General features: G+C 51.2%; 1 protein-coding gene across 4 annotated transcripts in view; it reads right to left on the bottom strand.

Annotated features, from left to right (window-relative positions):
- The window catches only part of LOC148138278 (hemicentin-1-like), a 245,203-nt gene extending 218,383 nt beyond the window's left edge, over nt 1-26,820 (bottom strand). For 2 of the 4 annotated variants that reach the window (XM_087981556.1, XM_087981559.1), the window contains exons 1-2: nt 26,741-26,820; nt 16,076-16,405 (exon numbers count right to left, since the gene is read on the bottom strand). In XM_087981556.1, the coding sequence (XP_087837682.1) occupies nt 16,076-16,405; nt 26,741-26,795 (385 nt within the window). In that variant the 5' untranslated portion in view covers nt 26,796-26,820. Of the gene's footprint in view, nt 1-16,075; nt 16,406-23,129; nt 23,236-26,740 lie in introns of those variants that run through there. The other 2 variants (XM_087981557.1, XM_087981558.1) reach the window with 2 other exon arrangements.
- Nucleotides 26,821-27,104: the final 284 nt, after the last annotated feature.

Here is a 27,104-nt window from a genome sequence, read left to right as displayed (position 1 = left end):
GGAAAGTTTCACTCTACTAAAGTTTCCCTTTTGCCCCAAGGTTGGAGTGGGGGAAGACGGATGTGATGGTGTTCAAAGGTGGGGTTTAATCTGCAGTTTATGGGAACAGTGGGGCTCCATGTGAGCTACTGTGTGACGAGGTGAATTGTTGAATGTTTGCTCAGTCACTAAAATGACGTGATCTGGAGGAAAAGGGAATGAAAGTTTAAGGAAAATCTGAAGTTTCTTTAATTCTCTGTCAAATCTGCAATTGCTTTCGAAAGAATGCTTTTTTAAAAAAAGTTAAGAGTTTATATCAATTGTAAACAAATAAATCTAAATTTTCTGAAATCATGGACCATGTTAACTGGCCTTGAAGTAATATCAAAAGACAGAAAGTGAAGATCCAAGAGGCCAGTTGGCCGCACATGGATTAAGCAGAGTATAGACAAACAACTGTGTGTATGAAACCGTTAAACGGGAGAGTCAATTGAAGAAAGGGTCAAGCAAAGATATTGAACAGGACTGCAGCAGTGTGCCATTTGGGTGATAACCCTCTCTAGGAGCTTCAAGGTACAATATGGTCTACCCAACCGTTACACCCAAATCAGAAACAAAGACTTCCCAGAGAACGTTGGAAGTGCACATTCAGTTGACTGCGACTGATGAAGTAGTACTTGCAGTTGTATGACATGTATCGTTATTACCTCAACTACCCAATCTGAAATTTACTACTTTATTTAAAGTCTACTTTCTCTGTTAATTCATATTTAATCTGTGTTGGTTTTGATTTGTGTTAAATTAAAAGTTTCAAAAGGTGAAATTTCATTTGGTGGCCATTCAGTAAATTCAACCATTTATGTGCTGAAGGCAGACCACTTTGTGTGGAACCTGGAGCAACATTTACCCTAACTGAAAGACAAACTAAAACGTCAGGTTTCTATGGAAACAAAAACTGAAGAAGCAACTTCAGATTTCTGGGGAAGTTGAGGCTGATTAAGACTAGATAAGTAACACAAAGTCATTTGAATTTAAGTGGTACAGTAATCCAGTTCAAAAATGTGAACAAGGAGGTTTGTATCTCAGGGCACAGAGAAAGAATCGCGTTCAAGGAGTTGATTTAGGGAAGTGACAAAGGTGTTCCATACGTTTTTCTTCTTCTCCCTTTTCTAGGCTACAGGAATGGGTTCTCACTTGACTACATGATAATAAGCTAGTTATTCAGTGAGTTATCTGGTAAGTGAATAAGGTTTATTTTACTCCTAAGGTTCAAAACAAGCAACTGGTCAGCTTAATAAAATATATAAAAACATAACCATGTAAATTAATTAGAACACACTGAGGATGGAAAGTCAGTTGATGTGTCGCTGCTGCAGCATGTGGAAGCTTCTAAATGCCTGGATGATCCAGGGTGGGTCCGTCTGCAGTGTTTAAAGCTTCAGCCATTCGATTCAGAGTTTAAAAGCTGGTGGCTGAACCGCAGACACTATTACACATCAGGGAGGGGGAAAGTTACCCAGATTCTTTACACTAGGAGCATAAAAACAGCAGTGGGCCATTCAGCCCCCATGAGCCTGCTCTGTCATTCGTTAAGATCATGGCTGATTTGTGCCCTTACTCCATGTACCTGCCTTGGGTCATATCCCTTGAGACCCTCGCTCAATCAAAATGTGCCTGTCGCAGATTTAAATTTAACAATTGAATTACTGCCGTTTGAAGAATTCAAAACCTCCACTATTCTTTGCATTGTAGAAGTGCTTTCGAACATACATCTCTCCTGAACGGTCTGGCCCTAATACTTAGCCTACCAATCTTCAATGAGTATAAAATGGTTTCTTTACCTACTCTGTCTTTCCTTGTTAACATCCTAAAGACCTCAATTGGATCACTCCTCAACCTAATTCGAGGGAATAAAGCCTCATTTGTCTAAGCTCTTCTTATAAGTAAACCCCTGAAGTCCAGATATCATCCTGCAGTGAACTGGCTCCAGGGTCAATGTATCCTTCCTGAGGTGTGATGCCCAGATCTGACCACAATACTCGGTGGGGCCTAACGAGGGTTTTGTAATACTGCGGCATCATGTCTACACCCTTGTACTCCAATCCTTTCGATCTGAAGGCTAGCATTCCATTAGCTCTTAAATTATTGTCTGCACCTATTCATTGCATCTTAAAGAGCTATGCACCCGAACCCTATATCCCGTTGGTCATCCATCTTTTTAACTTTGTGTCTTCTCAATAAAATATCCTTTTTTGATCTGAAATGGATGACCTCACACTTACTTATATTAAAATCCATCTTCCACAACTTTGTCCATTCACTTAGTCTATCAATATCACATTGTAATTTCCTGCTGTTGTCAACACTGTCCAATTGTGTGTTGTCAGAAAATTTAGATATTTGATTTTTTTATGCCATTATCCAAGTTGTTAATGAATATTGTTAATAATTGAGGTCCTAACACAGATCGCCGCAGGATACCACTAGCCAAGTTGAGGACTTACCCATTATTCTACCTCTGTTCCCTCCCACCAATTTCCTATCCGTGTCAGTAATTTGCCATCAATTCTGTGGGCTTCCACCTTAGCTAACAGTCTCTTGTATGGAATTTTATTAAAGTCTTCGGGAAGTCCATATAAACAGTAATCATAGATTTACCTCTGTCCATAACTTAGAGTCATAGAGGTGTACAGCACAGAAACAGACCCTTCGGTCCAACTCTTCCATGCTGACCAGATATCCCAACTCAATCTAATTCCACCTGCCAGCACCCGGCCCGTATCCCTCCAAACCCTTCCTATTCATACACCCATCCAGATGCCTCTTAAATGCTGTAATTGTACCAGCCCCCACCACTTCCTCTGGCAGCTCATTCCATACACATACCACCCTCTGGGTGAAAAAGTTGCCCCTTAGGTCCCTTTTATATCTTTCCCCTCTCACCCTAAACCTATGCCCTTCTAGTTCTGGACTCCCCGACCCCAGGGAAAAGACTTTGTCTTTTTACCCTATCCGTGCCCCTCATAAAACCTCTGTAAGGTCATCCATCAGCCTCCAACAGCCCCAGTCTGTTCAGTCTCTCTCTGTGGCTCAAACCCTCCAACCCTGCCAACATCCTTGTAAATCTTTTCTGAACCCTTTCAAGTTTCACAACATCTTTCCGATAGGAAGGAGACCAGAATTGCACGTAATATTCCAACAGTGGCCTAACCAATGTCCTGTACAGCCGCAACATGACCTCCTAACTCCTGTACTCAATACTCTGACCAATAAAGGAAAGCATACCAAACGCTGCCTTCACTATCCTATCTACCTGCAACTCCACTTTCAAGGAGCTATGAACCTGCACTCCAAGGTCTCTTTGTTCAGCAACACTCTCTAGCACCTTACCATTAAGTGTTTAAGTCCTGGTCTGATTTGCTTTCCCAAAATGCAGCACCTCACATTTATCTGAATTAAACTCCATCTGCCACTTCTCAGCCCATTGGCTCATCTGGTCCAGATCCTGTTGTAATCTGAGGTAACTTGTGTCACCTCTCCAAAAAACTCTGAGGTTTGTCAGGTATAACTACCCTTTATGAATCCATACTGACTCTGATTAACTGGAATTCTTCAAGGTGATCAGTTATCCTATTCTGAATTATATACTCCAACGATTTCCCCACCACAGACATTCGACTAACTGGTCTGTAATTTCCCTGGTTTCCTTCTGCTATCCTTCTGAAAAAGCAGAGTGACAAAAGATAATTTCCAATCCAGAGGTGCAACTCCTGAATCCAGGGAACTCTGAAACATTATTGTTAGGGCATTGGCAATGTGCTCTCATACCTCCTTTTACACTCATGAATTGAAAGTATCAGGTCCTGGGGATTTCTCACTCTTTAGTTCCATTCATTTCCCTAATTCTCTTAATTTCTTTGGGAATTCCGATAACCTAACCTCCATTTCTCCTGTGAAAACTAAAGCAAAATAATCCTTCAATATGTTTGTCATTTCTTATGGTTCATTGACAATATCCCCACTCTCAGCCTTCAGTGGGCCAATTTCCAGACATTTCCCTTTATTTAACTGTAAAATCTCCTATTGTCTTTTATGCCCCTTACAAAAGTTTCCTTTCATTATCCTTTATAAGCTACTTGGGCTTTATATTTAGAATCATAGAGATGTACAGCACGGAAACAGACCCTTCAGTCCATGCTGACCAGATATCCTAAGCTAATCTAGTCCCATTTGCCAGCACCCGGCCCATATCCCTCCAAACCCTTCCTATTCATATACCCATCCAGATGCGTCTTAAATGCTGTAATTGTACCAGCCCCCACCACATCCTCTGGCAGCTCATTCCATACACGCACCACCCTCCTGAGTGAAAAAATTGCCTTTTAGGTCCCTTTTATATCTTTCCCCTCACACCTTATTGAAAGACCTTGTTGATTTATCCTATCCATGCCCCTCATGATTTTATAAACCTCTATAAGGTCACCTTTTTTGTCTTATTTTGTGAGATCTGCACATTTTTGTGTTTTAATAAACACTGTCTTTTAATTTTTTTCCTGTACCTCACCTCCTTAGATATCCACGGCTCTTTTTCTTCCTTTGAGGTGCAGCTTTTCTCCTTCAAACTATTTCAGAATAACATTAAACGTTTCTGTGAACACCCCCCACTGTTACTCGGTTGTGTTACCTTATAGCAGAGCCTCCTCAGTTTACTGTGGACGGTATCTGCTCACATGCCAACATTCCCCTTTCAGAACGTCTTGTTCCATCTCAGAGACATCCTCGATCCTGGCAAGGAGGCAACACACCATTCTGAAGTTTCGTTTGTGGCCACACAGACTATAGAGTCCGTGCCCCTGACTATACTGTCCTCAACTAGCACTATTCAGTTGCACTTTGACCTTCCTTCTGTACAACAGAGCCAACTGTGGTGCTTAACCATCCCCTTAGAGGCCAGTCCCCTGACAGCATACTTATTAGAGACAGTAATAGCCACAGGGAGCACCTGCACTGACTACCTGCCACCCCTGGTGCTTAACTATCTCTCTGCTTCAACTTGGAGTCGGCTGTATCCCTGAAACTCTTATCTATGAGGTTTTGAGCCATACACATGCTCCTCAGCATGTCCAGTTGATCCATGTGGTCTGAGTGGAGCTTCAGGTGAACACACTTCCTGGCGGTGCAGTTGTCAGGGTCAATCAAATTGTGTCTGATTTCCCACATCTGACAGGAGAAGCCTACCACCACACAAACTGCTCTAGTGACCGCTGGATTAAAAAAATAAGTAAGTGAATAAACCTTACCTAGATACTTAAATTACAGTGATTAATTAACAACCAAGTGGCTTACTAAATATATTATTCTCCAGATAACAATCCAAGTATTCTGCCCTGCACTATATTCAAATTCCCGCTCCTCTCAGACTGTAAAGCAATGAAAGAGTTTTAAAAAATTGAATGCAGGGAGGAAAAAAGTCACCTGACCAATTCTCACCAATCAGGAGGCATAATACCTCTTAGGATACAGTATTCTGATTGCAGCAGTTTTCAGGGTCATGAGAATGTGAGTGCAAGTGAGACAAATTGTTGAGTTACGTCCCACAGCTAGGATATAACATACTTTCAACAGATAACCATGACACATGGACTAATGGCATAAAGGTTTCAATCTCCATCTTACTGGGGCTACTTGCAGCAAGTCACACTAAGTGAAGTATGCACAGTCTTAATTGGTCTATGACCAGTGGCGTTCTGCAACAATCAAAACTGGAACTGCTTTCTTGCATTTTCATAAATGATTTGGATGAAAATATAGGTGGCCTGATTAGATTAGATTTAGATTAGATTACTTTACAGTGTGGAAACAGGCCCTTCGGCCCAACAAGTCCACACCGACCCGCCGAAGCGAACCCACCCATACCCCTACATTTAACCCTTACCAAACACTACGGGCAATTTAGCATGGCCAGTTCACCTGACCCTGCACATCTTTGGACTGTGGGAGGAAACCGGAGCACCCGGAGGAAACCCACGCAGACACGGGGAGAACGTGCAAATCCACACAGTCAGTCGCCTGAGGCGGGAATTGAACCCGGGTCTCTGGCGCTGTGAGGCAGCAGTGCTAACCACTGTGCCACCGTGCCACCCACGGAGTATTGTGTGCAGTTCTGGTTGCCACACTATAGAAAGGATGTGGAGACTTTGGAGAGGGTGCAAAAGGGAATAATCAGGATGTCTCCTGGATTACAGCTAAGTTTGGTTTGCAGACAACACAAACATTGGTGGTGTTGTGGATAGTGAAGAAGGTTGTCAAAGGATACAGTAGGATTTAGCTCAGCTGGAAAGTTGGGCAGACAAGTGGTAGATGGAGTTTAACCCAGATAAATGTGAGGTGATGCATTTTGAGAGGTCAAATGCTAGAGTAAAGTACACAGTAAATGCAGGACCCTTCGGAGAATTGATATACAGGGGACATTGGGGTGCAAATCCATAGCTTCCTGAAAGTGGCAACACATCTGGATAAGGTGGTAAAGAAGGTGTATGCATACTGGCCTTTGTCAGTTGGAGCATTGAGTATAAGTTTTAGCAAGTCATGTTGTAGGTGTAGAAAAGTTTAGGGAGGCCATGTCTGGAGTATTGTGTGCAGTTCTGGTTGCCACACTATAGAAAGGATGTGGAGACTTTGGAGAGGGTGCAAAAGGGAATAATCAGGATGTCTCCTGGATTACAGCTAAGTAATTATGAGGAAGTTGGACAAGCCTGGATTGTTTTTGCTTGAGCGTCAGAGATTGAGGGGTGACCTGATAGAAGTATATAAAAGTATGAGAGGTGTGGATAGTCGGAGTCTTTTTCCCAGGATGGAAACGTCAAATACTAGGGGCACAAGTTTAAGGCGAGAGGGGGCAAGTTTAAAAGAGATGTGTGAGGCAATTTTTTTTTAAATATGGAGTGGGTGGTAAGTCTCTGGAATACACTTCCAGTGGAGGTAGTAGAATCAGATATGATAGCAACATTTAAGAAACATTTAAACAGGCACATGAACAGGCAGGGATTAGAGAACTATGAACCACGAGCAGGCAGATGGTGTTAATTTAAAATGGCATCACGGTCACAGCATGACGGGCTGAAGGGCCTATTCCTGTGCAGTATGGCACCATTCTATGTTCTAACCCAGGTACTGCAGTGACAGTGATTGCAATTTATGTAACTTCTAGGATCTATAATAAACATCTAATGAACCTTTCAGGGTTCATATCTGGTTCTTGTTATTAGAACTAACATAATTATCATCTCATCAGTTACCAATAAACCAATGAAGGTAAAAAAGCCCATCACTAAATTGGTTGTCAGTTACACTGCCAGAGGTAGTATCCATGATGTGGAGATGCTGGTGTTAGACTGGGGTGGACAAAGTTCAAAACCACACAACACCAGGTTATTGTCCAACAGGTTTATCTGGAAGCACTAGCTTTCGGAGCACTGCTCCTTCATCAGGTGGTTGTGAAGCTGGACCCTAAGACACAGAATTTATAGTGAAAGATTACAGTGTCATGTAACTGAAATGATATATTGATCAAATCTAGATTGTTGTTAAGTCTTTCATCTTTTAGAATGGGTTGCAGGTTTCGGTTCATTCAAATGTAAATTCCAGAACTTCTTTTAAGTCATATTCTCAACATAACGTAAGGTTTTATTTTAAAAAGAGATATTTAAAAAAAGCTCAGACAATGTATTAAAGGTTAGAGTCTGTCGGTGTCCCAACTTGAGTCAGACTGGTTCTCTTTCCAAACTAGGTATTTGACTCAGATTGGGATGTAGACAGACTCTGACCTCACACCATTAATGCATTGTCTGAGCTGAGATGTCACCTTTTTTTTCATAAGACCTTAAGCTATCTCGTGAATGGGACTTAAAAGAAGTTCTGGGATTTCTGGAATGAACCAAAACCTGCAACCCATTCTAAAAGATGAAAAACTAAACAGCAATCTAGGTTTGTTCAATATATCGTTTCAGTTGCATGACACGAGAATCTTTTGCTATAAATTCTGTGCCTGATGATCCCGCTCCACAGCTACCTGATGAAGGAACAGTGCTCCGACAGCTAGTGCTTCCAAATAAACTTGTTGGACTAGAACCTGGTGGGATTTTTAACCATTGGCAATATCGTACAGCATCACTTGCTGAGGTACATGTCCTTCAAGATGCGTGGTGGTGATATCTTGGCACTAGTCCTTGTGTTGATTTTGGCTTGCATGGAGTGTTGACCTGCCTTGTGGGGGTGTTAATGAAAAGCTTATACCATCAACATTATGGGTGAGATGGACAATGTGAAAAGCTTGGTCGTTTGAGGTTAGCCTGTCACTCTTTCGGCTATGCATGTTAAAATGTTTCTGTTTGTGCACGTTTTGAAGATTGCCCATGCAGCGAGTGCGATAGTGTGTGCCCAATGGGTTGTGCAGATGTGAAGGAACACTGGACATCTTTTGGGGTAGCTGCAACAAACTGCATCTGTGACGGATTTTGCTGGTTGGTGCACTTTGCTGATAGGAGCAATAGTGTTGTCTGCACCTAACGCATGCAACTGGTATTGACCTGCCACTATGGCTTCATGCTGACATTCAGATCCAGCAAAATGTCAGTGGTATGGCCCTTTGCTTCCCCAGCAGATCTTTCCTGAGGCTTCAATCTTTTTCTTGTTCTGAAGTCTGGGTTGGCCATTCATAAGGAAACAATTCCAAAACCCTAGATCTAACATTAACGTAAAAGGGCTCCCAGTGGCAAGAATGCAAGAGACTCAGTCTTTGTCGCTGTCCAACTGTATTTGGTTCTTTCAGTTTCTTTGCACCAGAGTGGGGGTCCTGCAGGGTGCATGAGATAACTGCCCAGGGCATCACAGTACAGGAAGCAATTCAAATGAGGAAATCAAAATGGTACTCGTACATATTATAGGCATCGGGTTATTATCTGCAGCAAACAGTTAGAGTCCAGACATCCGCGCTGCACGCCCAGATCCAGGATTAAGGGACATCTACTTATGGCTAGAGAGGGATTTGCAAGAGGAGGGGAAAAATCCAGTTCTCTTGATTTATGAAGGTACCAATGAAATAAGTAAATTTAAAAATAGTCCTGGTATAGTCAGGAAGAAGAGCTAAGTATCAAACTAAAAAACAGAACCTTTATGTCATAATCTCTAGATTATCACTTGAGCCATGTATAAATCGCCATCGGACAAATTACCAGATTGGAGAGATGAACATGTGGCTCCAAGTCTGGGATGGGAGAAAATGGATTCTAGTTAGTGGGGTATTGCTACTGGGAAAAGTGGGACCTGTATTATTAGGTCAGTCTCTATTGAACTGTGCTGGGATCGTTTTCTTTCATGATTAAGGAATGCAGAGTATTTTAAATGAAATACTGGGAGAAAGGGAGCAAATTTGGGAAAGTGGTAAATCAATGAGTGGAGACAAGGCAAAAAGAATTAATGTTAATAGAGTCAGACAGTCATACAGCATCGAAGCAGACTCTTTGGTCCAACTAGTCCACGCCAACCATATTCCCAAACTAAACTAGTCCCACATACCCTCAGTCTTTGCTTCTGTCCATAACACCCACATTTTCCTGTCTGTGTGTTAGATGTGTGTGTGTGTGTATAAGGGGAGTTAGTAGCGTTATTTGCTAATGGTTCATAATTGTTTATCTATAGCTAGACTCTAATTGTAGTGATTGTAACAAGATCAGCTCAATGAACCTCCTAGAATAGAATCCCTGATTGGGGATGTTAATCTGGTCCAATTAGGGAGGCCTGCTGACAAATGAGAACAGGAGTGTCTGCTTGTCACTGGCCACCCGGGTGTTTTCCTATCTTCCTGGTGGTGGAAATTGAATAAAGATTCGTGCACTTTGTGTCTTTCACTGTGTCTCACACGTATACACACACACCATGGGTGCTGGGGAAAAAAAAAAGAGAACAGGAGTGTCAGCCATGCTGTTCACTCTGAGAGTTATAAATAAAGGATGATGTGGTCATAGAGTCACAGAGAAGTACAGCATGGAAACAGACCCTCTGGTGGTGATGGGAATCAGTCTCTGCAGAGTTATTTCAGTGGTGACAACAGAAAAGCACATTCCTGGAGAAATCTACTTGCAACAGGCATTTTTTGAGTTCGGATAAGCATTTCTGGAATCATGCTGATATTTGGGAAGCTTGACTCATTCAATCCTGCCCTCAAAGACTGGGCCCAATATCTGGAAAGGATGTGTTATCTTTTCCAAGCAATGACATTGGAGCAGATGAAAAGCAACGGTTAATTCTCCTGACAGCTTGTGGACCCACAGTCTTTTTGGTTGTTAGGAGCCTAAATTTCCATGAGACACAGATATTAAAACCTTTCAAGAATTGGTCCACCTTGGTCCATGTTTGAACCAAGACTATGATGAGATCAGGAGCTGAGCGGCCAATGCTGGAACCCAAACTGGGCGGCATTAAGCAGGTTATTGCTGAGAAGGTGCTGCTTGATAGCTCTGGTGACACTTGGCATCATTTTACTGATGACCAAGAGTAGATCAAAGAAACAAGTTGGATGTGTCCTGCTTTTTCCAAGAGGACATGCCTGGGCCATTGTCCACATTGTAAAGTGTTGTATCTGTACTTGAACAGCTTGGCTAGGGGAGCAGCAATTCTTCAGTACTATTACCAGAATGTTGTGTCTGCAACCATTTCTTGATATCATGTGGAGTAAATGGAATTGGCTGAAGCCTGGTATCTGTGATGCTGGGGTTAACTGGAGGAGGCCGAGATGGAACATCCACGCAGCACTTCTGCCTGAAGATTGCTGCAATCCCACCATAGCTTCAGCCTTACCTTGTGCACTGATGTGCTGGGCTCTTCCATCATTGAGGATGGGGATATTTGTGGAGCCTCCTCTTCAGCGATAGTTTAATTGTGATTGGGTTTATTGTCACATGAACTCACCAGTTCAGTGAAAAGTTGACAAAGTTGCCACAGAAGGCACCATCTTAGGTACAAAGATAGAAATAAATTGGAAACCAAAAGAAATGAGATGTTCAGCTTAACAGTCCGTAAAGTAGACCGTGCCTGGCCTTGCTTCCAGCTGCCACCAAACTCAACATGGCACTGCACAAACGATGCAGACCCACTCTGGGCACCATGACCCACCAAGCACTGCGAAAACCCATGTCGCATCTGTCCCCGGTGTGGGTCTACCACAGCCCTGCCCCACACACCAAGCCCCACCATAGCCCACGTCCCATCTGTCCCCGGTGTGGGTCTACCACAGCCCTGCCCCAGGCACCAAGCCCCACCATAGCCCACGCCCATCTGTCCCCGGTGTGGGTCTACCACAGCCCTGCCCCAGGCACCAAGCCCCACCATAGCCCACGTCCCATCTGTCCCCAGTGTGGGTCTACCACAGCCCTGCCCCAGGCACCAAGCCCCACCATAGCCCACGTCCCATCTGTCCCCGGTGTGGGTCTACCACAGCCCTGCCCCAGGCACCAAGCCCCACCATAGCCCACGCCCATCTGTCCCCGGTGTGGGTCTAGCACAGCCCTGCCCCAGGCACCAAGCCCCACCATAGCCCACGTCCATCTTTCCCCCGTGTGGGTCTTCACAGCCCTGCCCCAGGCACCAAGCCCCACCATAGCCCACGCCCATCTGTCCCCGGTGTGGGTCTACCACAGCCCTGCCCCAGGCACCAAGCCCCACCATAGCCCACGTCCCATCTGTCCCCAGTGTGGGTCTACCACAGCCCTGCCCCAGGCACCAAGCCCCACCATAGCCCACGTCCCATCTGTCCCCGGTGTGGGTCTACCACAGCCCTGCCCCAGGCACCAAGCCCCACCATAGCCCACGCCCATCTGTCCCCGGTGTGGGTCTAGCACAGCCCTGCCCCAGGCACCAAGCCCCACCATAGCCCACGCCCATCTTTCCCCCGTGTGGGTCTTCACAGCCCTGCCCCAGGCACCAAGCCCCACCATAGCCCACGTCCCATCTGTCCCCGGTGTGGGTCTAGCACAGCCCTGCCCCAGGCACCAAGCCCCACCATAGCCCACGCCCATCTGCCCCCGGTGTGGGTCTTCACAGCCCTGCCCCAGGCACCAAGCCCCACCATAGCCCACGTCCCATCTGTCCCCGGTGTGGGTCTACCACAGCTCTGCCCCACACACCAAGCCCCACCATAGCCCACGTCCCATCTGTCCCCGGTGTGGGTCTACCACAGCCCTGGTCCACACACCAAGCCCCACCATAGCCCACGCCCATCTGTCCTCGGTGTGGGTCTACCACAGCTCTGCCCCAGGCACCAAGCCCCACCATAGCCCACGCCCATCTGTCCCCGGTGTGGGTCTAGCACAGCCCTGCCCCAGGCACCAAGCCCCACCATAGCCCACGTCCCATCTGTCCCCAGTGTGGGTCTACCACAGCTCTGCCCCACACACCAAGCCCCACCATAGCCCACGCCCATCTGTCCCCGGTGTGGGCCTACCACAGCCCTGCCCCAGGCACCAAGCCCCACCATAGCCCACGCCCATCTGACCCGGTGTGGGTCTACCACAGCCCTGCCCCAGGCACCAAGCCCCACCATAGCCCACGTCCCATCTGTCCCCGGTGTGGGTCTCCCACAGCTCTGCCCCAGGCACCAAGCCCCACCATAGCCCACGCCCATCTGTCCCCGGTGTGGGTCTACCACAGCTCTGCCCCACACACCAAGCCCCACCATAGCCCACGTCCCATCTATCCCCCGGTGTGGGTCTACCACAGCCCTGGTCCACACACCAAGCCCCACCATAGCCCACGCCCATCTGTCCCCGGTGTGGGTCTAGCACAGCCCTGCCCCAGGCACCAAGCCCCACCATAGCCCACGTCCCATCTGTCCCCGGTGTGGGTCTACCACAGCCCTGCCCCACGCACCAAGCCCCACCATAGCCCACGCCCATCTGTCCCCGGTGTGGGTCTACCACAGCCCTGCCCCAGGCACCAAGCCCCACCATAGCCCACGTCCCATCTGTCCCCGGTGTGGGTCTACCACAGCTCTGCCCCAGGCACCAAGCCCCACCATAGCCCACGCCCATCTGTCCCCGCTGTGGGTCTACCACAGCTCTGCTCCACACACCAAGCCCCACCATAGCCCATGTCCCATCTGTCCCCCGGTGTGGGTCTACCACAGCCCTGGTCCACACACCAAGCCCCACCATAGCCCACGCCCATCTGTCCCCGGTGTGGGTCTAGCACAGCCCTGCCCCAGGCACCAAGCCCCACCATAGCCCACGTCCCATCTGTCCCCGGTGTGGGTCTACCACAGCCCTGCCCCACGCACCAAGCCCCACCATAGCCCACGCCCATCTGTCCCCGGTGTGGGTCTACCACAGCCCTGCCCCAGGCACCAAGCCCCACCATAGCCCACGTCCCATCTGTCCCCGGTGTGGGTCTACCACAGCCCTGCCCCAGGCACCAAGCCCCACCATAGCCCACGCCCATCTGTCCCCGCTGTGGGTCTACCACAGCTCTGCTCCACACACCAAGCCCCACCATAGCCCATGTCCCATCTGTCCCCGGTGTGGGTCTAGCACAGCTCTGCCCCAGGCACCAAGCCCCACCATAGCCCACGTCCCATCTGTCCCCGGTGTGGGTCTACCACAGCCCTGCCCCAGGCACCAAGCCCACGTCCCATCTGTCCCCGGTGTGGGTCTAGCACAGCCCTGCCCCAGGCACCAAGCCCCAACATAGCCCACGCCCATCTGTCCCCGGTGTGGGTCTAGCACAGCCCTGCCCCAGGCACCAAGCCCCAAGCCCCACCATAGCCCACGCACATCTGTCCCCGATGTGGGTCTACCCACAGCCCTGCCCCAGGCACCAAGCCCCACCATAGCCCACGTCCCATCTGTCCCCAGTGTGGGTCTACCACAGCCCTGCCCCAGGCACCAAGCCCCACCATAGCCCACGTCCCATCTGTCCCCGGTGTGGGTCTAGCACAGCTCTGCCCCAGGCATCCAAGCCCCACCATAGCCCACGTCCCATCTGTCCCCGGTGTGGGTCTAGCACAGCCCTGCCCCAGGCACCAAGCCCCACCATAGCCCACGTCCCATCTGTCCCCGGTGTGGGTCTACCACAGCCCTGCCCCAGGCACCAAGCCCCACCATAGCCCACGTCCCATCTGTCCCCGGTGTGGGTCTACCACAGCCCTGCCCCAGGCACCAAACACCACCATAGCCCACGCCCATCTGTCCCCGGTGTGGGTCTAGCACAGCCCTGCCCCAGGCACCAAGCCCCACCATAGCCCACGCCCATCTGTCCCCGGTGTGGGTCTAGCACAGCCCTGCCCCACACACCAAGCCCCACCATAGCCCACGTCCCATCTGTCCCCGGTGTGGGTCTAGCACAGCCCTGCCCCAGGCACCAAGCCCCAAGCCCCACCATAGCCCACGCACATCTGTCCCCGGTGTGGGTCTAGCACAGCCCTGCTCCACACACCAAGCCCCACCATAGCCCACGCCCATCTGTCCCCGGTGTGGGTCTACCACAGCCCTGCCCCAGGCACCAAGCCCCACCATAGCCCATGTCCCATCTGTCCCCGGTGTGGGTCTACCACAGCCCTGCCCCAGGCACCAAGCCCCACCATAGCCCACGTCCCATCTGTCCCCGGTGTGGGTCTACCACAGCTCTGCCCCAGGCACCAAGCCCCACCATAGCCCACGTCCCATCTGTCCCCGGTGTGGGTCTACCACAGCCCTGCCCCAGGCACCAAGCCCCACCATAGCCCACGTCCCATCTGTCCCCGGTGTGGGTCTAGCACAGCTCTGCCCCAGGCACCAAGCCCCACCATAGCCCACGTCCCATCTGTCCCCGGTGTGGGTCTACCACAGCCCTGCCCCAGGCACCAAGCCCCACCATAGCCCAAGCCCATCTGTCCCCGATGTGGGTCTACCACAGCCCTGCCCCAGGCACCAAGTCCCGCCATAGCCGATGACCCTTTGAGTTTGAGTTCACGCTCCGGGCCAGGACTCCTTCAGCCAGGTACTGCTGCCGACGATCCTGTGTCACCGCTCAGGTCTCACCCTGACATCAGAAGACGAAAGAAAAGAGACAGAGACTGAAAGGGAAGAAGGATGCGGCCAGTCTGGTGCATACAGGCTCTGGAGCCCTTTCACTCCGCACCAAAAATACCATTTCACGGCAGGTTCCTGCAGGACTGCAGAGTTCGATCTGATCCATTGCTTGCGGGCTCGCTTCGATCGGTCACTTGCTATCTGGCAGACAAGTACACTGTAGTCCTTTTTTGGTTCATCAGGTGGACACCTGTTTTTTAGGTCTGCTTGATGCTCCTCCTGGCATGTCCTCCTGCACACTCCATTGAACCAGGTTGATCTCCTGGCTTAATGTAACGATTGTGTGGGGGAATACACTGGGCCATGAGGTTGCAGACTGTCGTGCAATTCTGCTGCTGTTGATGGCCCCGTAGTGCCTCACGGATGCCCAATCTCAAGCTGTTAGATCTGCTCTCAGCCTGTCCTGTTTGGCACGGTGATAGTGCCACACAACACAATGAACATTATTCTCAACCATAAGGAGGGACTTCATCTCCACATCGTCTCTATCCCTGTATTCCCTGTCTGGTCATGTCCAAATGGTCAGTACTAAACCTCGACAGTACAGCACTCCCTCCATTCTGATCCTCAGTGTAATTCTTCCTCAATGCAAACCCTCCAACAACGCCACACTCTTCATTACTGAAACTCCAGTACTAAAGCACTCCTTCAGTAATCGCTCTCCAGCAATGCAACGCTCCCTCAGTACTGACCCTCCAACAATGCAATACACTGCCTCATTGCAAAACATGCATGAGTCAATGAGGTTTTGATGTCACACTGGAAGAGGAGTGAACACATTTAGATGTGAGATAAAGTCTATGCATTGGGGTTTGTGTGTATGGTAGTTGTATCTGGGGCAGGGTTTTCGTGGGTGTGTTTATCAGAGTGGAGGGAATGAGTGTGCACATGCAGATGTGTGTTGAGTGGGTGTGATTGCATTTAGGGATATTTGAATAAGTGTGTGTGCGTGGGGGTGGCATTGATGTGGCACTTACCAAAGACTTTGAGGTTAATCAACTTACTCTTCATCTCATCCCAGATGTACCAGACAATCGCACGATAAATACCCTCATCTGACGAGACCACTGAGAAGATGGTGAGCTCATATGAGGGGGTCAGCTCCATCCGGGTGTTAAAAGGTGATAAACAGTTCCGGGTTTCGCTCCCCAATTTCTCACACAGGACGATCGAGGAGTCACGCTGTCTTTTGCGGTATCCCCACTGGATGATTTCAGGCTGGGCCTTCAAGCCGGGTGATAAAGTTATTGGCTGCCCAATCGTAGCATTGATGGTCTCAGTTGGTGTCCAGATGGTTTGACCATGGCCTGTACAGGGGGACATTGAAAGGCAGCATGAGTGATGGAGAGAATCTTCCTGCCCCACGCACAGTCTCTATCTGTCCCTCTCTAATCCCACTCCTCACACACTACACCTCCCATTCAGACCACTGCCCCATCCGACCAACGGCCAGACAACCACTCCTCTCATCACCACTTTGAGTACAACTCGGAAGATGCAAACATGTGAATTACGAGCAGGAGTAAACCACTTGGTCCCTTGAGCACGCTCCACCATCCCGTAAAGTCCTGTCTGATCTGATTGTGGCCTCAGTCCCACTTTCCTGCCAGTCCCTGATAAGCACTGGCTCACTTAGGGGGAAGAAAGTTCCAAAGACTCACGACACTCTAACAGGAGAAAATTCTTATTCATTCCCACCTTGAATGGGAGGCTCTTGATTTTTAAACAGTGGTACTAATTCTAATCCACCTGATCCCTTTAGGATCTTATGTTTAATTGAAATCACACTTCATTCTTTAAAACTCCAACCTGTCCAACTTTTTCTAAGAAATCCCTCCCTTATTACCATCTCATGAATGAGTTGTGAACCTTCTCTGAAATGCTTTTTAAGACATTTACATCATTCCTTAAAAAGAGGACCCCAAAACTGCACCCACTACTTCAGATGTGGCCTCACCAATGCCCTGCCCAGCTGTTATAAACATTCTAACTTTTATATTCCATTCCCTTTGCAATAAGCGGCATCAGTCCATTTACCTTCCTTATCACTTTCTCTGATGATACACTAACTTTGTGAGTTTTGTTCACCAGATCATGATGCCTCTAGACCTCAGAGTTCTGCAATCTATCTCCATCTGTGCAATGTTTTTTATTCTTCCAGTTAGGTGGACAAGTTCACATTTTGCCATATTATATTCCATCACTTAATCTATCTGTATCACTTTGCAGATTCTTTAAACTGTCATAGGGTCATACAGCATGGAAATAGACCCTAGTGGTCCCACCTGACTACTCCGGGACCATTTCCCTCCAAACCTCTCCTATTCATGTTCTTATCCAAATTCCCTGTCTACACTGGTGCTACCAACAAATATAGCAACCATACATTTGGTTCCTTCATCTAAGTCATTGATACAAATCGTAAATACTTGACCCTAACAATGATCCCTGTGGTGTTCCACTTGTAAAATCCTGCCAACCCTAAAATAACACATTTATGCCTCTGTCGCGTGGAAATGTTCCCTTTTCCATCATGGACTTATATCTTGTGCAGCAAGCTTTTACATCACATTCTGTCAAATGCCTTCTGGTAATCAAAGTACAATCACATCCACAACCTCTCCATGAATTGGCTCAGAACTCGAAAGTATGTGGACTTGTCTTAAAGTTGTATCTTTTCATTTTCCTCTTATTCTTAAACCATCAAAATGGTGCCGTACTTTGATGAAGATTGAAAGATTTTCACTATATTTTGTTGTATTTTTCACTGTAAAATACATGTGACAATAAAATCATTCGTTAATAATAAAAGGTGATTTCCTTTCCATACATTCATGTTCACTCTGTCTGACTATACCCAATTCAAACAGGTATGCTGTTTTGGAAAATGTAGGGGGGATGGGTTCTCAGGGGAACGTAGCACGAACTGTCAAGTTTCTGGTATTGAGACTGGCTCCAATGTAACGAGGGGTACACCGGGTTCCAAGAGATCAATTGTGTTAGGGAATTCTCTAGTCTGGAGGTATAGACAAGCATTTCTGACAGCAAAAAATCAGAATGGTGTGTTGCTTCCCTGGTGCCAGGATCAAGGATGTCTCAGAGAGGGTGCAGAATGTTCTCACGGGGGAGAGGGACCAGCCAGAGGTCATTGTCCACATTGGAACCAACGATATAGGAAGGGAAAAGGTTGAGAGTCTGAAGGGAGATTACAGAGAGTTAGGCAGGAATTTAAAAAGGAGGTCCTCGAGAGTTATAATATCTGGATTACTCCCGGTGCTACGAGCTAGTGAGGGCAGGAATAGGAGGATAGAGCAGATGAATGCATGGCTGAGGAGCTGGTGTATGGAAGAAGGATTCACATTTTTGGATCATTGGAATCTCTTTTGGGTTAGAAGTGACCTGTACAAGAAGGGCGCATTGCACCTAAATTGGAAGGGGACTAATATACTGGCAGGGAGATTTGCTAGAAGTGCTCAGGAGGATTTAAACTAGTAAGGTGGGGGGGTGAGGACCCAAGGAGATAACGAGGTAAGAGGTCAATCTGAGACGGGTACAGTTGAGAACAGAAGTGAGTCAAACAGTCAGGGCAGGCAGGGACAAGGTAGGGCTAATAAATTAAACTGCATTTATTTCAATGCAAGGGGCCGAACAGGGAAGGCAGATGAACTCAGGGCATGGTTAGGAACATGGGACTGGGATATCATAGCAATTACAGAAACATGGCTCAGGATGGGCAGGACTGGCAGCTTAATGTTCCAGGATACAAATGCTACAGGAAGGATAGAATGGGAGGCAAGCGAGGAGGGGGAGTGGCGTTACAGCTGTGCTGAGGGAGGATATTTCTGGAAATACATCCAGGGAAGTTATTTAGGTGGAACTGAGAAATAAGAAAGGGATGATCACCTTATTGGGATTGTATTATAGACCTCCTAATAGTCAGAGGGAAATTGAGAAACAAACTTGTAAGGAGATCTGAGCTATCTGTAAGAATAATAGGGTGATTATGGTAGGGGATTTTAACTTTCCAAACATAGACTGTGACTACCATAGTGTAAAGGGTTTAGATGGAGAGGAATTTGTTGTGTGTTTACAAGACAATTTTCTGATTCTGTATGTGGATGTACCTACTAGAGAAAGTGCAAAACTTGGCCTACTCTTGGGAAATAAGGCAGGACAGGTGACTGAGGTGTCAGTGGGGGGGGGGGCACTTTGGGGCAGCGACCATAATGCCATTAGATTTAAAATAGTGATGGAAAAGGATAACTAGATCTAAAAGTTGAAGTTCTAAATTGGAGAAAGGCCAATTTTGACTGTATTAGACAAGAACTTTTGAAAGCTGATTGGAGGCAGATGTGCACAGGTAAAGGGACGGCTGGAAATTGGGAAGCCTTCAGAAATTAGATAACAAGAATCCAGAGAAAGTATATTCCTGTCAGGGTGAAAGGGAAGGCTGGTAGGTATAGGGAATGCTGGATGACTAAAGAAATTGAGGGTTTGGTTAAGAAAAAGAAGGAAGCATATGTCAGGTATAGGCAGGACAGATCGAGTGAATCCTTAGAAGAGTATAAAGGAAGTAGGAGTATACTTAAGAGGGAACTCAGGAGGGAGAAATGGGGACATGAGATAGCTTTGGCAAATAGAATTAAGGAGAATCCAAAGGTTTTTACAAATACATTAAGGACAAAAGGGTCACTAGGGAGAGAATAGGGCCCCTCAAAGATCAGCAAGGCGGTCTTTGTGTGGAGCCATAGAAAATGGGGGAGATACTCAATGAGTATTTTGCATCAGTATTTACTGTGGAAAAGGATATGGAAGATATAGACTGTAGGGAAATAGATGGTGACATCTTGCAAAATGTCCAGATTACAGAAGAGGAAGTGCTGGATGTCTTGAAATGGGTAAAGGTGGATAAATCCCCAGGACCTGATCAGGTATACCCGAGAACCCTGTGGGAAGCTCGAGAAGTGATTGCTGGGCCTCTTGCTGAGATATTTGTATCATCGATAGTCACAGGTGAGGTGCCGGTAGACTGGAGGTTGGCAAACGTGGTGCCACTGTTTAAGGAGGGTGGTAAAGACAAGCTAGGGAACTATAGACCGGTGAGCCTGACCTCAGTGGTGGGCAAGTTGTTGGAGGGAATCCTGAGGGACAGGATGTACATGTAATTGGAAAGGCAAGGAGTGATTAAGGACAGTCAACGTGGCTTTGTGCGTGGGAAATTATGTATCACAAACTTGATTGAGTTTTGTGAGGAAGTAACAAAGAGGATTGATGAGGGCAGAGTGGTAGACGTGATCTATATAGACTTCAGTAAGGCGTTCGACAAGGTTCCCCATGTGAGACTGATTAGCAAGGTTATATCTCATGGAATACAGGAAGAACTAGCCATTTGGATACAGAACTGGCTCAAAGGTAGAAGACAGAGGGTGGTGGTGGAGGGTTGTTTTTCAGACTGGACGCCTGTGACCAGTGGAGTGCCACAAGGATCGGTGCTGGGTCCTCTACTTTTCATCATTTACATAAATGATTTGGATGTGAGCATAAGAGGTACAGTTAGTAAGTTTGCAGATGATACCAAAATTGGAGGTGTAGTGGACAGCGGAGTGGGTTACCTCAGATTACAACAGGATCTGGACCAGATGGGCTGAGAAGTGGCAGATGGAGTTTAATTCAGATAAATGCAAGGTGCTGCATTTTGGGAAAGCAAATGTTAGCAGGACTTATACACTTAATGGTAAGGTCCTAGGGAGTATTGCTGAACAAAGAGACCTTGGAGTGCAGGTTCATAGCTCCTTGAAAGTGGAGATAGGATAGTGAAGGTGTTTGGTATGCTTTCCTTTATTGGTCAGAGTATTGAGTACAGGAGTTGGGAGGTCATGTTGCGGCTGTACAGGACATTGGTTAGGCCACTGTTGGAATATTGCGTGCAATTCTGGTCTCCTTCCTATCAGAAAGATCTTGTGAAACCTGAAAGGGTTCAGAAAAGATTTACAAGGATGTTGCCAGGGTTGGAGGGTTTGAGCTATAGGGAGAGGCTGAACAGGCTGGGGCAGTTTTCCCTGGAGCGTTGGAGGCTGAGGGGTGACCTTATAGAGGTTTACAAAATTATGAGGGGCATGGATAGGATAAATAGACAAAGTCTTTTCCCTGGGGTCGGGGAGTCTAGAACTAGAGGTGCATAGGTTTAGGGTGCAAGGGGAAAGATATAAAAGAGACCTAAGGGGCAACTTTTTCCACAGAGGGTGGTACGTGTATGGAATGAGCTGCCAGAGGATGTGGTGGAGGCTGGTACAATTACAGCATTTAAAAGGCATCTGGATGGGTTTGGAGGAATATGGGTTGGGTGCTGGCAGGTGGGACTAGATTGGGTTGGGATATCTGGTCGGCATGAACGGGTTGGACCGAAGGGTCTGTTTCTATGCTGTACGTCTCTATGACTGGATTGCGATTTCTGAAGTGTCTTGCTGTAACCTCCTTAATAATAGATTCTAACATATTCCCTGTGCCACCTATTAAGCTAACTGGCCTGTAGTTTCCTGCTTTCTATATCCTTCCTTCAGCAAAGTGAGGAATTACATTTATAATTTTCCAAACTGTTTACTGAGCATCCTTTTTTTGCTGTTACAGTATTAATCATTTTAGGTTTGTCCTACCCTTTTACCTCTTAATGTCTGATGACTTTGACATTATTTGTATCCTCTATAGCAAAGACAGACAGAAAATATCTGTTTAACTATCTCGAATCTCCTTTGCTACAGGGTCATTAATTGAGCCTGGCCCTTGCATGTTCTTCGATGCAGAATAGCCTGCTCTCTGGCTGATTCCAGAATAAGCTGCTCAAAGCAACTTTTCTCAAAAATATCTTATGAACTCATCTCCCTATCAAACAGCATTCTCCTACAGAACCCTAACCCCAGAGAACTCTCCCTGCATGAAGCTCTCCTCGACAGACTCCTCTCAATCAACTCCCGATCCCACACACAAACCCAACAGACTTCTCCCACTCAACATACAAGTCTATTGGAGCACCATTCTCTAAAAACTCCTTCTCCTACTCAAACTCTTTACTGCTCCGCTGAAGCCACTTCCATTTAAACTCCTCCACACTGAACCCAGTTTGTCAGACACCTCCCCATGGACACCTCCCATTCAAACTCCTTGAACACTCCAACATCACAGTAGATCCCTACCTCAGACTTCTTGCACTCAAATCTCATTGACCCACACTGACTCAAAGACCGAGCCATTCAAACTCTTCAACCCTCCGGCCCAACTCCCTCCACTCCTCCTACTGAACCTCCTCAACTCGCACTCTCTCAAAGACCCTTCTCATCCCTCTGGCCTCCACCCCTCCCACTCAATCTCTCCACCCTCCAACCCCACAACTGCAGACCCCTCTTACTCAACCGCCTCAACCCTCTGGTCCCCACTCCCTCCGCCACATCCACTCAACCTCTTGACGCTCCAACCCAGAGCCTCAGATCTCTCCCACTGAAACTTGTCAACCCACAGTGCCTTAGTGCCTCTCCGACTCGACATCTTCTGCCCCCCATTCAACCTCTCAATCTCTAACCCCACACCCTCAGACAACTCCCATTCAAACGCAACACACTCCATCAAAGCCACTTCCACTCAAGCTCCTCCAGCACCTTCTGACCATGCCCACAGTCCTCACCCACTCTTACTGACTCCTCCCACTCATCTGACCCCACCCACTTATCTGCTGACACTCCACTCTGACCCCACCCACTCATCCACTGACCCCCACTCTGACCCTGCCCAATCATTCTCTGATTACTACACATCCTCTGACCCTGCCCACTCACCCTCAGACACCGCCCACTCACGCTCAGACACTGTCCATTCTTCCAGACCCCTGCCCACTCATCCCCAGACTACCGTCCAATCATCCACTGACCCCAACTCATCCACTGACCCCAACTCATCCACAGACCCCACCCACTCATCCTCAGACCCCACCCACTCATCCTCAGACCCCACCCACTCATCCTCAGACCTCCATCCACTCACCATCAGACCACACCCACTTATCCATTGACCCCGCCACTCATCTTGACTCCTGCCCACTCATCTGCAGACCCACCTCTCATTTTCAGACCCCGCCCACTCATCCACTGACACACCCACATATCCCCAGACCCCACCCACACATCTCCAGTCTCCACCCACTCATCCCAAGTCCCCAACCACTCATCAGATTCCCGCCCACTCTTCCTCAGCACCTACTCACTCATCCCCAGCCCCTGCCCATTCACCCCAGACCCCTCCCACTCATCAGATTCCCGTCCATCTTCATCAACTACTACCCACTCACCCCCAGAACCTGCCCACTCACCCCCAGACCCCGCCCACTCATCCACCGAAACCCCGCCCACTCATCCACCGACACCCCGCCCACTCATCCACCGACGCCCCGACCACTCATCCACCGACGCCCCGCCCACCCATCCTCCGACGCCCCGCCCACCGATCCACCGATGCCCCGCCCACTCATCCACCGACGCCCCGCCCACCCATCCTCCGACGCCCCGCCCACCCATCCACCGACACCCCGCCCACTCATCCACCGACGCCCCGCCCACCCATCCTCCGACGCCCCGCCCACCCATCCACCGACACCCCGCCCACCCATCCTCCGACACCCCGCCCACCGATCCACCCACCCATCCTCCGACGCCCCGCCCACCCATCCACCCACGCCCCGCCCACTCATCCACCGACGCCCCGCCCACTCATCCACCGACGCCCCGCCCACTCATCCACCGACACCCCGCCCACTCATCCACCGACACCCCGCCCACTCATCCACCGACGCCCCGCCCACCCAACCTCCGACGCCCCGCCCACCCAACCTCCGACGCCCCGCCCACCGATCCACCGACGCCCCGCCCACCCATCCTCCGACACCCCGCCCACCGATCCACCCACACCCCGCCCACTCATCCACGCACACCCCGCCCACTCATCCACCCACACCCCGCCCACCGATCCACCCACACCCCGCCCACCGATCCACCCACACCCCGCCCACTCATCCACCGACGCCCCGCCCACCCATCCACCGACGCCCCGCCCACCCATCCACCGACACCCCGCCCACCGATCCACCCACACCCCGCCCACTCATCCACCGACGCCCCGCCCACCCATCCACCGACGCCCCGCCCACCCATCCACCGACGCCCCGCCCACCCAACCTCCGACGCCCCGCCCACCCATCCTCCGACGCCCCGCCCACCCATCCTCCGACACCCCGCCCACCGATCCACCCACACCCCGCCCACCGATCCACCCACACCCCGCCCACCCGTCCTCCGACACCCCGCCCACCCGTCCACCCACGCCCCGCCCACCCGTCCACCGACACCCCGCCCACCCGTCCTCCGACGCCCCGCCCACCCGTCCACCGACGCCCCGCCCACCCGTCCACCGACGCCCCGCCCACCCACTCTCCGACGCCCCGCCCACCCACCCTCCGACGCCCCGCCCACTCATCCACCCACGCCCCGCCCACCCACGCCCCGCCCACTCATCCACCCACGCCCCGCCCACCCATCCACCCACGCCCCGCCCACTCATCCACCCACGCCCCGCCCACTCATCCACCCACGCCCCGCCCACTCATCCACCGACACCCCGCCCACCCATCCACCGACACCCCGCCCACCGATCCACCCACACCCCGCCCACCCGTCCTCCGACGCCCCGCCCACCCGTCCACCAACGCCCCGCCCACCCGTCCACCGACACCCCGTCCACCCATTCTCCGACGCCCCGCCCACCCATCCACCGACGCCCCGCCCACTCATCCACCGACGCCCCGCCCACTCACCCTCCGACGCCCCGCCCACCCATCCTCCGACGCCCCGAACACCCATCCACCGACGCCCCGCCCACTCATCCACCGACGCCCCGCCCACTCATCCACCGACACCCCGCCCACTCATCCACCGACACCCCGCCCACTCATCCACCGACGCCCCGCCCACCCATCCTCCGACGCCCCGCCCACCGATCCACCGACGCCCCGCCCACCCATCCTCCGACACCCCGCCCACCGATTCACCCACACCCCGCCCACTCATCCACCCACACCCCGCCCACTCATCCACCCACACCCCGCCCACCGATCCACCCGCACCCCGCCCACCGATCCTCCGACGCCCCGCCCACCCATCCACCGACGCCCCGCCCACCCATCCTCCGACGCCCCGCCCACCGATCCACCCACACCCCGCCCACCCATCCTCCGACGCCCCGCCCACCGATCCACCCACACCCCGCCCACCCGTCCTCCGACGCCCCGCCCACCCGTCCACCGACGCCCCGCCCACTCACCCTCCGACGCCCCGCCCACCCACCCTCCGACGCCCCGCCCACCCATCCACCCACGCCCCGCCCACCCACACCCCGCCCACTCATCCACCCACACCCCGCCCACTCATCCACCCACACCCCGCCCACCCATCCACCCACGCCCCGCCCACTCATCCACCCACGCCCCGCCCACTCATCCTCCCACGCCCCGCCCACTCATCCACCCACACCCCGCCCACTCATCCTCCGACGCCCCGCCCACCCATCCTCCGACGCCCCGCCCACCCATCCACCGACACCCCGCCCACCCATCCTCCCACGCCCCGCCCACCCATCCACCCACGCCCCGCCCACCCATCCACCCACACCCCGCCCACCCATCCACCCACGCCCCGCCCACTCATCCTCCGACACCCCGCCCACTCATCCTCCGACACCCCGCCCACTCATCCTCCGACACCCCGCCCACCCATCCACCCACGCCCCGCCCACCCATCCACCCACGCCCCGCCCACCCATCCACCCACGCCCCGCCCACCCACACCCCGCCCACTCATCCACCCACGCCCCGCCCACCCATCCACCCACGCCCCGCCCACTCATCCACCGACACCCCGCCCACCCATCCACCGACACCCCGCCCACTCATCCACCGACACCCCGCCCACCCATCCACCGACGCCCCGCCCACTCATCCACCGACACCCCGCCCACTCATCCACCGACACCCCGCCCACTCATCCACCGACACCCCGCCCACTCATCCACCGACGCCCCGCCCACTCATCCACAGGCCCCGCCCACTCATCCACCGACACCCCGCCCACTCATCCACAGACACCCCGCCCACTCATCCTCCGACACCCCGCCCACTCATCCACAGACACCCCGCCCACTCATCCACAGACACCCCGCCCACTCATCCACAGACACCCCGCCCACTCATCCACAGACGCCCCGCCCACTCATCCACAGACGCCCCGCCCACTCATCCACAGACGCCCCGCCCACTCATCCACAGGCCCCGCCCACTCATCCACAGACGCCCCGCCCACTCATCCACAGGCCCCGCCCACTCATCCACCGACACCCCGCCCACTCATCCACAGGCCCCGCCCCACTCCTCTGGCCCCGCCCCACTCCTCTGGCCCCGCCCACCCCACCTCCTCCATTCCCCCGTCCTCCCATTAATCCGAGCAATCCTGTGTTAACGGTTGCCCACCCCTTTCGGGTCGCCACCCTCCCATCAAACCAGCCCCCCCCCCCGCACATTTCCGTTTATTTTTGCTGCTCCCCGGATATACCCATCCTCACGAGGGCACCATCAATCACGACCAGCAGCACCAACGCCACCGCCATTCCCCCGGTTCCCGACCCACTCCCATCCCGCGGAGGGATTGACATCTGTGGGGGGGGGGTGGGGGAAAACGATCCGGCCAGCCAATCAGATCAGACCATGCGCTCCCGCCCACCCCCACGTGGGTCCCCGCCAATCGGACAGCTCCAAGGGCGTTTCGTGAAGACCCGAGTGTCCAATCAGGAGCAAGGTGGGCGGGGCCGACGCTTCCCTCCCGCTGAATGCGCGTTTCCAGGTCCCACGTGGGAAATGAGCCAATCTGATCGCCGGGTCCCCGCCGGCAACGCCGGGTCCTTTTCTCCGATTGGTCC

The sequence above is a fragment of the Chiloscyllium plagiosum genome, unplaced genomic scaffold (assembly GCF_037043375.1).
Source record: "Chiloscyllium plagiosum isolate Xiang-an unplaced genomic scaffold, Cpla_swu_hap1 HiC_scaffold_40, whole genome shotgun sequence".
In the NCBI taxonomy this organism is placed as follows: Eukaryota; Metazoa; Chordata; class Chondrichthyes; order Orectolobiformes; family Hemiscylliidae; genus Chiloscyllium; species Chiloscyllium plagiosum.
This window is presented reverse-complemented; position numbering and strand designations above follow the sequence as displayed.